The 14070-nt window shown below is 46.8% G+C and overlaps 1 protein-coding gene across 3 annotated transcripts in view; it reads right to left on the reverse strand.

Annotated features, from left to right (window-relative positions):
- The window catches only part of SCAPER (S-phase cyclin A associated protein in the ER), an 86460-nt gene that overhangs the window by 12723 nt on the left and 59667 nt on the right, over positions 1 to 14070 (reverse strand). For all 3 annotated transcript variants that reach the window (XM_081964976.1, XM_081964975.1, XM_081964977.1), the window contains 3 exons: positions 5689 to 5918; positions 4363 to 4518; positions 3638 to 3875 (listed from right to left, as the gene is read on the reverse strand). In XM_081964976.1, the coding sequence (XP_081821102.1) occupies positions 3638 to 3875; positions 4363 to 4518; positions 5689 to 5918 (624 nt within the window). The remainder of the gene's footprint in view (positions 1 to 3637; positions 3876 to 4362; positions 4519 to 5688; positions 5919 to 14070) is intronic.

Here is a 14070-nt window from a genome sequence, read left to right on the forward strand (position 1 = left end):
ACTGTCTTTTCTTTCTCCAAACGTTTGCAAGGATGGGGGCTGGGGGGGAATACACACAAGTTATGCCCCCCCCCCCATTTGCATGACTCCAAATGTATTCCTCCCCCTCCTCGATCACCCACTTGCAAAGAGCAACTCTTTAAAATGTCATTGTTTGGCAAGATATAAGCAAAGGCAGAGAATCCTGGCTAGCTGAGGAGTTTAATGCGCGTTGGACGTGGGAGGGGGGGGGAAACCCACGGGCAGGCAGGTTATACGGCAGAAGGATTCGGGATAAGGCGGCTTTATCGTTGCAGCCCGGAGGCTCTATTTAATAAACATGTCAGCCAGAAAAAGTGATGCGGGGTCAGAGGGGAGAAGAGAGGCAGGAGGCAGGGACATCAAAGCCTGCCCACTAGGGAGGGGGCAGCCCCTTGGTGGGAAAAGCACCACTGGGGTGGGGGGGCCCACGTGGTTGCTTTGGGGTTGTTTTAGTTTGCTGGACGATGGGTTGCAAATGTATGGAGAAGAGCGGAATCTGGCTAGCCCCAAATTCATCATCTCACTGGATCTTCCAGGCTGGGGATGGCAAGTCATTTGATTCCTGCTGTACTTACTGGTAGGAACAGATGGAAGGAGAAGGAGGAGGAGGAAGAGGAGGAGGAGGAGGAGGAAGAGGAGGAGGAAGAGGAGGAGAAGAAAGAAGAGGAGGATGAAGAGGAGGAGAGGGAGAAAGAGGAAGATGGGAAGGAGGAGGAGGAAGAGGACGAGAAAGGAGGAGAAGAAAGAAGAAGGACGAAGATGAGAAGGAGGAGGAGGAGAAAGAGGGGGAGGAGAAGGAGAAGAAAGAAAGGAGAAGAATGTCTAGCTTAAGAAAAAGAAGGTCCAGGGGAGACATGATAGCAGTGTTCCAATATCTCAGGGGTTGCCACAAAGAAGAGGGAGTCAAGCTATTCTCCAAGGCACTTGAGGGTAGAACAAGAAGCAATGGGTGGAAACTAATCAAAGAGAGAAGCAACTTAGAACTGAGGAGAAATTTACTGACGGTTAGAACAATCCATCAGTGGAACAGAAGTTGCCTCCAGAAGTTGTGAATGCCCCAACACTGGAAGTCTTTAAGATGTTGGATAGCCATTTGTCTGAAACGGTATAGGGTTTCCTGCCTAGGCAGGGGGTTGGACTAGAAGACCTCCAAGGTCCCTTCCAACTCTGCTATTGTATTGTAAAGAAGAGGAGGAGGAAGAGGAGGAAGAGGAGAAAGAGAAGGAAGAGGAGGAGGAGGAAGAAGAGAGGGAAGAGGGGAAAGAGGACGGAGAAGATGGTGGAAATTCCCAAACTCTCCTCTCTCATCACTGAATTTTCTTCCTAGTGGGCGTGTCTAAGTTGGCATTCTTTTTCTCTTCCCTCCTCCTCTTTTTTTTTTACCTTTTAGGTCATCTGTTTACCTTACAAGCCAAGCAAGGAGAAAATCTCTCTTAATAGTTTAGACTCACTTTTGGCCAGACGCCTCCAAGATGCCACGAAGCTGCCCAAGCCCAATTGAAATCTACTGAAGGGCTGGGTACACCCGTGCCATGATGCCCTTAAAGGGGGGGGGAGGAAACTCTGTGCCCTCTGCCCCTTCCTGATCATTTACTACTGGAGACGGACGTGTCAACATTTCCTTGGACAGAGTCGTTTTTCCCAACCGACGCTCCAACCGAGGACGGGCTCTGTGTTTATAGCTTCCTCCGATAACAAGTGGCCCGAGGGCACCAAAGCTTGTATATAAACATTAACATTCTTTTTTTCCCCCCTCTCCTTCTTCTCCGAGGAACTGCACATTCCCATCGCAACCACTTTAAATGGCGTTTCGGTATCCTGCCCTGCTCCTTCCTGACGCCTTCCCACTGTTTAGACGCTCAAGATAAATGGGTGCTATCCTGAGAGACATTGCCACTGAAATTCTGTTTTCCCGTTGAACTAATATTTTTTTTTGAGCTAGAATAGAATAGACTAGCAGAGTTGGAAGGGACCTTGGAGGTCTTGTAGTCCAACCCCCTGCTCAGGTAGGAAACCCTACACCACTTCAGACAAATGGTTGTCCAACATCTTCTTTAAAACTTCCAGTGTTGGGGCATTCACAACTTCTGGAGGCAAGTTGTTCCACTGATTAATTGTTCTCACTGTCAGGAAATTCCTCCTCAGTTCTAAGTTGTTTCTCTCCTTGATCAGTTTCCACCCATTGCTTCTTGTCCTGCCCTCAGGTGCCTTGGAGAATAGTTTGACTCCCTCTTCTTTGTGGCAACCCCTGAGATATTGGAACACTGTTATCATGTCTCCCCTAGTCCTTCTTTCTCTTAAGCTAGACATACCCAGTTCCTGCAACCGTTCCTCATATGTTTTAGTCTCCAGTCCCCTAATCTTCTTTGTTGCTCCTCTCTGCACTCTTTCTAGAGTCTCCACATCTTTTCTACATCGTGGCGACCAAAATGTTTTAAATAAAATAATGTGTGTGTGTGTGTGTGTGTGTTTGAGCATTTTGGACTGTAAATGCACAACCAAGAACTTTTAAAATAAAAGAACGAAGAGGGGGAAAGCGACTGACGGCTGAATTGGAAGACATGCAGAGGCTTTAGTAAGTGAAAATAAAAACTGGCGTCTTTGGGGAAATGGGTGAGGAACGTCCAACTGGAACGGTGCCTCCGGAGAGAGAAAGAAGAGAGAAGATCCTTCCAATCGAAAATCAAATGGCTTTTAAGAAAGCAACTCTCCTCAACTCTATGCATCCTTAACTTACAACTCTAATGGAACTTGGTAATTAAGACTGTTAGTAAAGTGGGTCACCACGTGACTGGATCTGATTTTATAACCTTTTTTCCCCAGCACCTGATTTGATTCAGATAATGGCCGAGGTTTGTAGAAATGAGGGAATTGTGTGGCTCAGCTAAAACCCTGAGTTCTGACCGAGGCTTCCCGAGAGCATGAAGCAAACTCCTTGTCCTGACAAAAACCCCTTTTATGAATTTACTGTGAATTCTGCTCATTCACATCCTGCAAAGTCTTTCGAGGGAGGATTTACAGTCACAGACCTTATCTGGCATGGAGAGCTGCCAGGCCGACATCTGCAAAACTTGGCAACGAGCCTCAGAGAGTCATGAACGAATAAAGCGAACTAATTGTCTCTCCTGCAAACTCCACTCCCCTTTCGCTCCTCTTTTATTCCCTATGGGATGGGCCATTCATCGTCCACCTGTGGCTTTACTCCCAAGTCGACCCCTGTTCTTTAGCTGTTCCCTTTGTCTGGCAACTCTGCGCATGCACACACTGGGAACAGGCTCCAGCTGTTCTTCTGCCCCACTGATGTCTGACTCCGAAGGCAGCGGATAACTGTGGCATATGGCTCTGGCCCCCTCTCTGCCTCCTGACACAGAGCCCTCCTCAGAGCCTTCCCCAGTCTCCAGGACTGGCCCATCTTCCTCCCCAACCTCCTCACTGTCTGAATCTGCTGCCAGCTCTGCTGATGGGCCACAACACCCTGGCTAGCTATTGTGGAGCTCAAGAACCAGAGTGGGCCACGCTTTGCCAGCCAATTAGAAGGCAGCACAGAATTCTCGCAGGGCACAAAAACAGAGGCGAGCACCAAGCCCCCAGTTGGTGCGTTGGGGACAAACCTTACCTGGAAAGCGGTGAGATCCAGCAGAGCGAAACTATTGAAGAAGCGCAAACTCTGGAGAGCGACTTGCAGGGTGTTTGCCGTGAAGCTTTCCTTGGGGTTGCCCGCGCTCGGCTCCACCAGCGTGCCGTGGAAGAGAACGCAGTAGAGCATGTGCAAAACGCCCACCAGATCCGTGGCCTTGAAAGCCACCGTCAGCCCGGTGGGATCCTGGTGGGTCTCAGTGAAGATGCTTCCGGACCTGTTGGAGAAAAGAGCACACGGGATCATTTGTGTTTATTTATTAAATTCACACACCGCTCCCATCTCACCATCCAAGCACTGTTGCTGTTGGCGGTTTCAGGTTTAATGTCTTAAAAAATAAAAAATACAGCAGGGAAGCCAAATCAAACAGAGGAATCCCAACCCTGAACGAAGATGTTTCTGGATAGTTCTGCGCTGGAATTTCCAGCTGTCGCAACCAGCCTGGCTCCCGTTGTGGCCCACCAGAGTCCGGCAGAGCTGGCAGCAGATTCGGACAGTGAGGACGTTGGGAAGGAACATGGGCCGGTCCTGGAGTCTGGGGAAGGCTCGGACGAGGGCTCTCCAAAAACAGGCCCAGGGTTTGGCCACCGAAAACAGTCTCCTCGAGTTTCAGGGTTAGGATCCAGGACCCTGGCCCTTGCCAAAGGTGCATCACCATCACCACTCGATAAAGTGACCGCGGAAATGACAGCTGCAACACTTGCCTGCCATTGACCGCGAAGCACAGCTGGCACATCCCGTGAAGGGCCGCGGTGCAGTTCTGCAAGAAAGCCGCCGTTTTGGGGGTTTCGTCAATTGGGCCTTGGACAGAGAGGAAGCAGCAGCTCAGCTTCTCTATTAAGCCCACGTTCACCATGTAGCTAGCGGAGGGAGAGAGGAGAAAGAAATGCCGTTTGCATTCGTGTTCCACGGATCAGTCTTGCCCCGTTATATATTATATATATTATATACATATACATATATTATCATCACCATCGTAGTCACCCCCTTCTTCTTCATCTCCTCCTCCAACGCCATCATCTTCTTTCACCTCCTCCTCCTCCATCTCCTCCTCTTCTTCTTCTTCCTCCTCTATCACCTTCTTCTTCCTCTCCCCCTCCTCCATCACCACCTCCTCCTCTTCCTCAACCTTCTTCATCTCCTCCTCCTCCATCACCACTCCTCCTCCTCCTCCTTCCTCCTCCTCCATCACCTTCTTCTTCATCTCCTCCTCCATCACCTCCTCTTCTTCTTCTTCCTCCTCTATCACCTTCTTCCTCCTCTTCCCTTCCTCCATCACCACCTCCTCCTCTTCCTTCACCTTCTTCTCCATCTCCTCCTCTATCACCATCTCCTCCTCCTTCCAAATGGAGGCCTTTTTATTTGAGACAATAGACTATAACCTACTATACAGATCGAGAGGACATTGATAGATAAAAGCTTTTCAAATATCCAATGAAAGAAGGCAACTGACCCAAAAGTCACCCAGTTAGTTTCCCTGATTAAGGGAGGGCTAGAACTCCTTAGTCTAGCATTGCAGTCACTTCCACCGGCTGTCATTCATTCATTCATTCCATTCTTTCAGCCTTTCTTTCTTTCATTCAGCCTTTCATTCATTCCCACGGGTGCATACAAACACATTCACAGTAGTTTAGTTTAGAAAACTGCAGTGGAGAGGGCACCAGGCTAGAAACCAGGAGCCTGGGAGTTCTAGTTCTGCCTTAGGCACAAAAGCTGGCTGGATACAACTTTGGGCCAGTTCCTCTTGCTCAGCCCAACCTACCTCACAGGGTTGTCGTTGAGGGGAAAAGAGGAAGAGGAAGGCGTATTACGCATATTCGCCACCTTGAGTTACTTATACAAACCATAAAGGCAGGATTAAAAGATCTTTAAAATAGGAGGCCTTTCCGAAAGAGTTGGGACAAACACTCAAGAATACCAAAAACAGCTTGACCGATGGAATTATGGGCTCTGTAGTCCCAACCCCTCCGGAAGGCACAATCAAGATTGGAATGAAAACACAAAACAGGAACATCTGCTTGGTCTCTTACCTGATGAGGTCTTGTATCCTGTTGTTAAAAAGTTCAGCTTGGGAGGTCTTGTTTTTCATATCTTGAATCAATTTTGGCGCACAAATTTGGCTATTAGCGTTCAGTAAGTTGGACATCAGAGAGCCAAACACGACGGTCAGTATCCTGAGCACTCCAGTTATTAGGCCTTCGAAGGCCTGCTTGTTAATTGCTCTTCCCGAGGTAGCATTGGAGTCATCTGGGACGTATACCTACGACACAAACACAACGCAACACAGAATAAACCTACCTCAAAATAGGCGTCGTGCTCAGAATGTTCCCCTCCCGTTATTTGGCCCGCAAATCAGACCTCATCCTTACATTATGACTTTCAAAACAACAAAGCATTTTGTTCCCCCCCTCTTTATTTTCAGCTTCTGATACTTAAAATAAGGTGCAATTTCCTTCGCTCAATGCCAGCTAAGGGCATCAGGGTTTCATTTAAAAAAAACACGTGCCAGTGTGTTCACAGAAAAAAAAAGTGACAATCAAGGTTATCTTAACATATCTGTTCTTTGCAGTCTTTCTGTTTGTCCAGTTTTCTGTATTTAAGCTACATTAGGATCGGATCAGATAGGACAGGCAGGGCCTGGACCTTGGAGGTCTTCTAGTCCAACCCCCTGCTCAGGCAGGAAACCCTACACCACTTCAGACAAATCTCTTCTTAAAAACTTCCAGTGATGGAGCACCCACAATTTTTCTGGAGGCAAGCTGAACTTTCAGGAAATTTCTCCTAAGTTGCTTCTCTCCTTGATTAGTTTCCATCCGTTGCTTCTTGTCCTGCCTTCAGGTGCTTTGGAGAATAGCTTGACCCCTTCTTCTTTATGGGTAACGCCATCACTCTGCTTAACAATTAATTCTCACAACACAAATAATTTACTAAGACTGCATTACTATTATTCTTTTCCCACTTATTACTATAACCATGTTGCTTGTATCTTTCAATGTATATTGTTTTTATTTCCTTGTACAATTTGATAGCTTATTAGTAACCTTGGCTATCACTAAGTGTTGTATCTTTTGATTCTTGATGAATGTATTTTATTCTCCTTATGCACATTGAGAGCTTATGCACCAAAGACAAATTCCTTGTGCGTCCAATCACACTTGGCCAATAAAGAATTCTATTCTATTCTATTCTATTCTATTCTATTCTATTCTATTCTATTCTATTCTATTCTATTCTATATCCCTATTCTATTCTTATTCTATTCTACATTCTATTCTATTCCCATTCCATATTCTATCCTATCCTATCCCATCCTATTCTATTCTATTCCCATTCCATATTCTATTCTATTCTATTCTACTAATAGAATAAATTATACTAATTTATCCTGATTATACTAATCAGGATAAATGAATAATGTCAAAGCAGTCGGCTTTCCATTAATCTAACATAGCTGGCCCAACCAGGAAGGATGCAGTGGAAATTAAGCAGGAGAATCCAAAACACCCCACTTTGCATTCTCAACTCAAGACCTGACCCGAAAAAAAAAAAAGCCAATTTCACAATGATTTCACCAGGAAAACCTTCTCCTTTTTAACCGCAACAAGGGTGAGCTGGATCGTAAAATGCAGCTGTTGCATAGTTAGCATCGTATCCCTCTCGAGGGAACTGGGTAACACTTGGAGACAAAAAAACCCCCACCAACAACTACTTTTTTTCTTTTTACATTATTGATTAGCTCTGTGTCTGGAGTTAGTACTTAAAATTCATTGTCTTTTTGTCCGTTCTTGGGGACGAGCCAAGTTAGGAAGTGAGAAGACGACTTTGGCACCTCGCAGGGAGAATTAATACGCTCCTGGCGTACAAACAGCAGAGTAGGCCTACCTGAAAACTTAGAAGAAGATCAGGTTACTCCAGGTAAGTTTAGACAAAGCGGAGAATTCCGGCCGAGTGACTTGGATTGTTTAGCTCCATGATGGCGAATCTATGGCACAGGCGGCACGTGGAGCCAATTCTGAGGGCACGCGAGTCGTTGCCCTGTCAGCTCCAGGGCACATGCGATTGTTGGCCAGCTGTTTTTCGGCCAAAAAAACGCCCAACGTGCAAACTGGAAGTTCGGACTCCTCCTCCTTCTTCCCTACCTGTCATCAGACGTTGGCGATCATCTTGGCGATCCTATTTTTATCAACAGCCGCATGAAAAAGTCCAAACTGGTCCCTTACATTTTGAAGTGATGATGTTCTTCTTCTGCCTGGACCTTTGTTTGCCTTCGATCTTTCCTGGAACGAGGATTAAGTGAAGGGTGCGGTATTTTTCTGGGTGTCCAAAATATTCAAACTTTTGCTTTTTTGATGGCTTTGATGATTTCCCTTGGCTTCCCCAGGCGGCGTAGCGCCTCCTCATTTCTGAAGTCCAGTTGCCTTTTGGAAAAAGCACCTTTGGGACAGGTGGAGAGTGGAAGGTAGGAGGCGTTGGTCCTTGTTTTGGGGAAACAAACACTGTTTGAGACCAGTCTCGTACAGAACCTGCAAGTTCTTTTGCTCTTGACGGAAAACAGGATGAGTTTCTCTTACAGGAATTCGGAGGGGAAAGTTTCAGCGGCTTTCGTGTTAATTAGGCATTATGGCCCTCTTTTCTTTCCCCGTATCCTTTGGAGGCTGTTGGTTGGGTGCCCTCCTCCTTTCAGGAAGTGGGAAAATAGAAAACAAGGACTTATTTTGAATGGGGCTCCTGCGCAGGGGAGAAACGCATTCTTTCGGCATTAGCGTGAAGCAACCTGTTGAAAGAAGGAAGCCGCGAGCAGGAGAAAAATCCTCACCCAGCATTTTGGGCCCTGGCTTTAAAGACTGGATTTTCCTGGAGGCCACCTTTTATAATAATAATAATAATAATAATAATAATAATAATAATAATAATAATAATAATAATAATAATAATAATAATAATAATAATAATAATGGTGATGATGATGCACAAACTTTTGAATATGTATCATGCTTTTATATCCACGAAGTGACATCCGACAGGTTGTACCTGCCAAGAAAAATAGGGGGCAGGGGGCTATTGCAAATCCATCAAACTGTAGAAGAAGTAAAACGAAGTTTGAGTGATTATGTGAACCAAAGTACAGAAAAATTGCTGCAGGCTGTGAAAATGGATAACAGTATAAAAACAACAGAAACAAAGGCAGAATATAAGGAAAAACAACTGGATGACAGATTAAACAGCTGGAAAACCAAAGCTTTGCATGGACACCCTAACTTTTGAAGGATGACAACTTGACATGGACATGGCTTAAAATGGGAACCAACAAGAAAGAAACGGAAGGTTTAATACTGGCTGCTCAAGAAGAAGCACTACAAACTAATGCCATGAAAGCGAAGATACAAAAATCCACTGACAACCCAAACTGCAGACTTTGCAACAACAAAGTCGAAACTGCTTCATATTTAATATGTGAATGCAGCAAAATCACACAAACTGAATACACAGCTAGACACGACCCGAGTTGCTAAATTAATCCACTGGCCATTATGTAAAAAATACGACTTACTTGTATCCAAAAAGTCATGGGAACATAAAGTGGAAAAAGTTACCGAAAATGAGAAGGTGAAGATCTTGTGGGACTTTCAAATACAGATGGATTGTCATTTGGAACACAACACACCAGATATCACGGTTGTTGAGGGCCGAAATGTACAATTTATTGATATCGCTTTACCAGGAGATGCCAGAGTCGAAGAAAAAGAACTGGAAAAAATCATGAAAGATCGCAACCTGGCCATTGAAACTACGCGATTATGGATGGAACAGGTAACCGTGATACCCATGGTCATCGAGGCACTTGGTACCATGTCTAGGAATTTTGCAAAACACGTCAAGAAATTGCAGCTTCCTGCAATAACACCAGCGGAACTGCAAAAAACTGCCCTGCTGGGAACATGGTACATCTTAAGAAGGTACCTGGTTGATACCTAGGACGCTGGCAGCAAACCGTATCAACCATTAGCACCAGTCAGTGGTAGTTGTGATGCATCTTTGAATGTTCAGTTCACTAAGTTTCATGTTTAATGAATAAAAGAATAATAACAGCAACACAAACAACAAAAACATTTTTGAATGTTCTGTTGACTGAGTTTCATGTTTAATGAATAAAAGAAACAATAATAATAATAATCAGACTCCGAAGCAGCCTCCCTTCCTTAGGAACCGCCCCAAATCTAATGCACTGCAACGCCCATCGTCCCCAGCCAAAGGGAGCTCCGACACATCTGGGAGACGACAGATTTGAGGAAACTTCTGGCTTAGAAGCTGGTGGCTACGATGAGAGGCTAGCCTGGCCTTTTCCAGATGTGAAGTCGGCCTCAAATCCGCGAGGAAGAAGTTCCAGGATCCAAAAGCTGTGGGTTTTTTTTTCCCCTTTTAAAAAAGAAAGCAAGATCTGGAACAAAGGAGTATCCTGAGCTTGCAACATCTGGAATGAACATATGTACCCCCACGCTTTAAGCCTTGCGGGGGGAATTTATGACAGATGGAAGCGCCAAGGAAGGTTTCTTTTTTCAAAAAAAAAGAAAAAAAATTAAATGAATCTCCAGCTTTAGACTTAAGGCTGCCGCCACAGGTAATATATTTTGTGTCTCTTTTTCTTCTTGAAAAGCCCAATCTGGGGCATCTCAGTCAGGTGGCCCCGGGGGGGGGGGGGGATGTCTTGTACACCTTAGGCTATTATCTCCCATCCCTGTGTGTGTGTGTCTGACCCCCTCCTCTCCCCCCACCCCCCAATTGTCATAATCAGAGGGACTCCTACGGTATCTGCAGACACAAAGGCCCCAGGCTTGTCTCAACAGAAACCGATTTGTGGGAAATGGGCACTTTGGAAGAGGAGAATGCGCTCCCTTCTTTTGCACAAAGGGGAACAATTAAAAGAGGGAGGTGGGGGACGCTCCCAGCAGGTGGGTGGTCTTCTGGAGGTCAGGGTTGAGGCCAAGAGACCCTCGGTAGTGGAAGGGAAGATAAAGAGAGCGGTCTTACCTGGCTGGGCGGTGGCAGGGAGGACTTAAGAGAGGGAACATTTAGCAGAATTAAAATGCGTGCATGGACGTGTTATGTAGACTAGGAGGACAGAGTTGGAAGGGACCTTAGAGGTCTTCCAGTCCAACCCACTGCAGTCTTTAAGGGGCGTGCATAAGTGCACCAGCGTGCCTACCGTCCCTGCCCTAATATTCCCTTGTATTCGTCTTCATTTCATGTATTCACAATCATGTCTATACTTACACCTGTTATCTAATTCATGCTTGATGAAATAAATAAAAAATAAAATAAAAAATAAATAAATAAACTGGGGCAAGCAAGGTTGTAAAACGGGGAGGAAGTCGCTTAACAAAAGTTTCACACAGGAATAGAAATTTCGAGCTCATAAACCGAGGACTGCCTGTTAAGGGAAGCCACTGACTCCAAGCAGGCAGGAAAATTGGTTGGGGGTGGGGGGTGGAAAGAGGTGGTGGTGGGGTGACTGAGCAGTGGGGGGAAGAAACCACTAAGTGGGCGAAAACACCTCCGACTCAGCTTCAGAGGCAGCTCAGGTTCCTTTCCTTCTTCTTTTTCCAGCCCATTTAGAAATCCCCCTTTGATCTATTGGAGAGGGCCCGATTAAGAAATTAATCTCGCAGGCAGCAGCGGGGTTATTTTAGCGCACAAAAGAACGAGTCTTCCTACGCCGCCTCTTCTTTCTTCTGCCAACTTAAGGCAACCCACCCCTTTAAAAGAAATGCATTCCCCCCCCCCCCAAGGTGCTTTGCCCAACACATTTATAGGGATCTCTCTAGGACAGGGGTCGGCAACCATAAACACTCAAAGAGCCACAAAGGTCCCAACCGGAAGCCCCCCCTCCCCCTGGTTCAATTCTGGAGCCGACCGGAAGCCCGGTTCCCCCACCATAGAGTCTCCTCCTAGCACAGCGTCCTTTTTCCTCTACCTTCCCTAACCAAAAGCCCTATCAATTTTGGAGCTGAGCGGAAAACTCGCCCCTTACATGAGAGTCTTCTCCTGGCGCACCGTGCTTCCCCGCCCCAACCGGAAACTCCTCCCAAAATTGTGGCACTGACTGGCGACAGGGACCCGCAGCAAAAGGATGAAAGAGCCACATGCGGCTCCAGAGCCGCAGTTTGCTGACCCCTGCTCTGGGACAATGATGGCTGACCTTTTTGTTGCTGCTGCGTGCAACCCCTCGTGTGCACCCTGCCCCCCATCCCTGCACTCCCCACACACCCCACATGCGATCCCCGTGAATGCGGGCATGACCCCCCCATGTGTGTCCCCCACACACGTGACCACCCATGCTCACCTCCCCCACATGAATCTCCCGCATGTGCCCCCCTCGCGCATGTGCAGCAGAGACCCAAAAATCAGCTGGCCGGCAGGAGGCCCGCGCGCATGCATGGTGGAGCTGGGCTGACGGCTGGCGTGGCTGCAGAGAGGGTACCATAGTTTTGCCAAGACAGCTCTAGGAGATGTTTGGGTGGGTGGGGAGCAAGAAAGCTCTTTGCAAAAAAAGCAGAGAAATAGCCTAAAGTTTTAAGAACCCCCCCACCCCCCCATTGCAAAAAATGATGGCTGGCGGGTGCCCGGGAGGGGTGGTGGTGGCAGTTGCCGCTTGCAATTCCAAGTGGAAACCCCGTCCTTTCCTGCATCAATGGGTTTAGAAGGGAGGGAGGGGGAGAAACACACACCTGTTTGAATTTACTCTGTAATAATATCTGGTGGAAAAAAAAGAGAGCAACTAGGAGTCTCGGTTTTCACGGATAGGTTTTAAGCAGGAATGGCAGTTCTGGGGGAGTCCGGGGGGGAGGAATCTGGCAGGCCTGCCGGGATGCTTTCTAAGGAAAAAAAGCTGGAGGGAGAATCTATTTATTTTTTGCATTTGGGTAGCAAAAGCTTTAACTCCTGCACGTGTCTTCTGGGACCTGTCCATCAAGTGCTGGAGAATAAGCGCCAATACGCACACCCACCCACACCCACACGTAAACTCAGCAAGACATTTCGCACAGAATCAAAGACAGCGAAAGCACCAGGCGTTTGAAATTGCTGTGAGCCTGCTTTGAATGTTTGTTTCACTCCACTAAAGAGGATAGAGTATCCAGAAGGGAAAGGGCTTTGCAGACCAATGTAAAAATGATGGGCGGGTGAGCGGGCTTGGCGCTGCCCAACTGACTGCCAGCTGGCCGTCTCTGAACTGGGTTCACCTCGTTTTCAAGATAAGACTTTTGTGCCTGGCCCCGTTGCAGAAATATTTCACCGTGACTAGGAAGGGAAGTTGCTATAAACGGGTCATCCCTTCGTAGGATGCAAACAAAGGCAGGAGAATTTGGCCAGATGATCTTCGCTTGGAATAACTGTGCCTAATCCTGGCTGTGCCAAGTTTTTTTTAAAAAAAAATACATCAATTTTGTTTTGAAGCAGGAGCCAACAAAGAGGATGCACTGTTGATTAGGAGTGTGTTGAGCAACACTGCCAAGAGAGAACAGCAAAGCGTTGGCATCAAAAATTCAAGGATTCTTTTAACGGTCATAAGTCATTATTTTCAGCCCTGTTGTAGCTTCGCGAAACGAATGATGGTAAGTGGAGGTTACTTCTACGCCCTTTTTCAGGGTTGGTATCCGATTTTAGGGAATGATCAAAAGCCTCTTTCTTGAAGGTTAATTGTACAAGTTGAGATCCTGCAAAAAAGGAGGTTCCCAACTCCACAGGTAGTCCTCGGCCTACGGCCACAACGGAGCCCCCGATTTCTGTTGCTAAGTGAGTTCTGCTCATTCCCATCCAGCAAAGTCTTTCAAGGGAGGATTTACAGTCACAGACCTTATCTGGCTTGGAGAACTGCCAGGCCGAGATCTGCAGAACTTGACAAGGAGCCTCGGAGAGTCATGAGCCAATTAAGTGAACTAATTGTCTCCTGCAAACTCCACTCCCCTTTCGCTCCTCTTTTATTCCCTCTCGGAGGGGCCATTCACCATCCACCTGTGCTTTTGTTCCTTAATTGTTCTCCTCTGCACATGCACACACTGGGAACAGGCTCCAGCTGTTCTTCTGCCCCACTGATGTCTGACTCTGAAGGCAGCTGATAACTGTCAGAAGGCTCTGGCCCCCTCTCTGCCTCTGACACAGAGCCCTCATCAGAGCCTTCCCCAGACTCCAGGACTGGCCCATCTTCCTCCCCAACCTCCTCACTGTCCGAATCTGTTGCCGGCTCTGCTGGCCACTGGCGGGCCACAACATTCATTTTGCTCGTTTTTTTTTTTTTTTTCTGATAAAACTATGAAGAATATGAAAGAAATGCTTGTAAACGGGAAAAAAAACCACGATCCTAAGTCATTTTTTTCGGTGCCCTTGTAACTTTCACTGGTCAATAACTGAACTGC

The sequence above is a fragment of the Natrix helvetica genome (genome assembly GCF_964273705.1).
Source record: "Natrix helvetica genome assembly, chromosome: 12".
NCBI lineage: Eukaryota > Metazoa > Chordata > Lepidosauria > Squamata > Natricidae > Natrix > Natrix helvetica.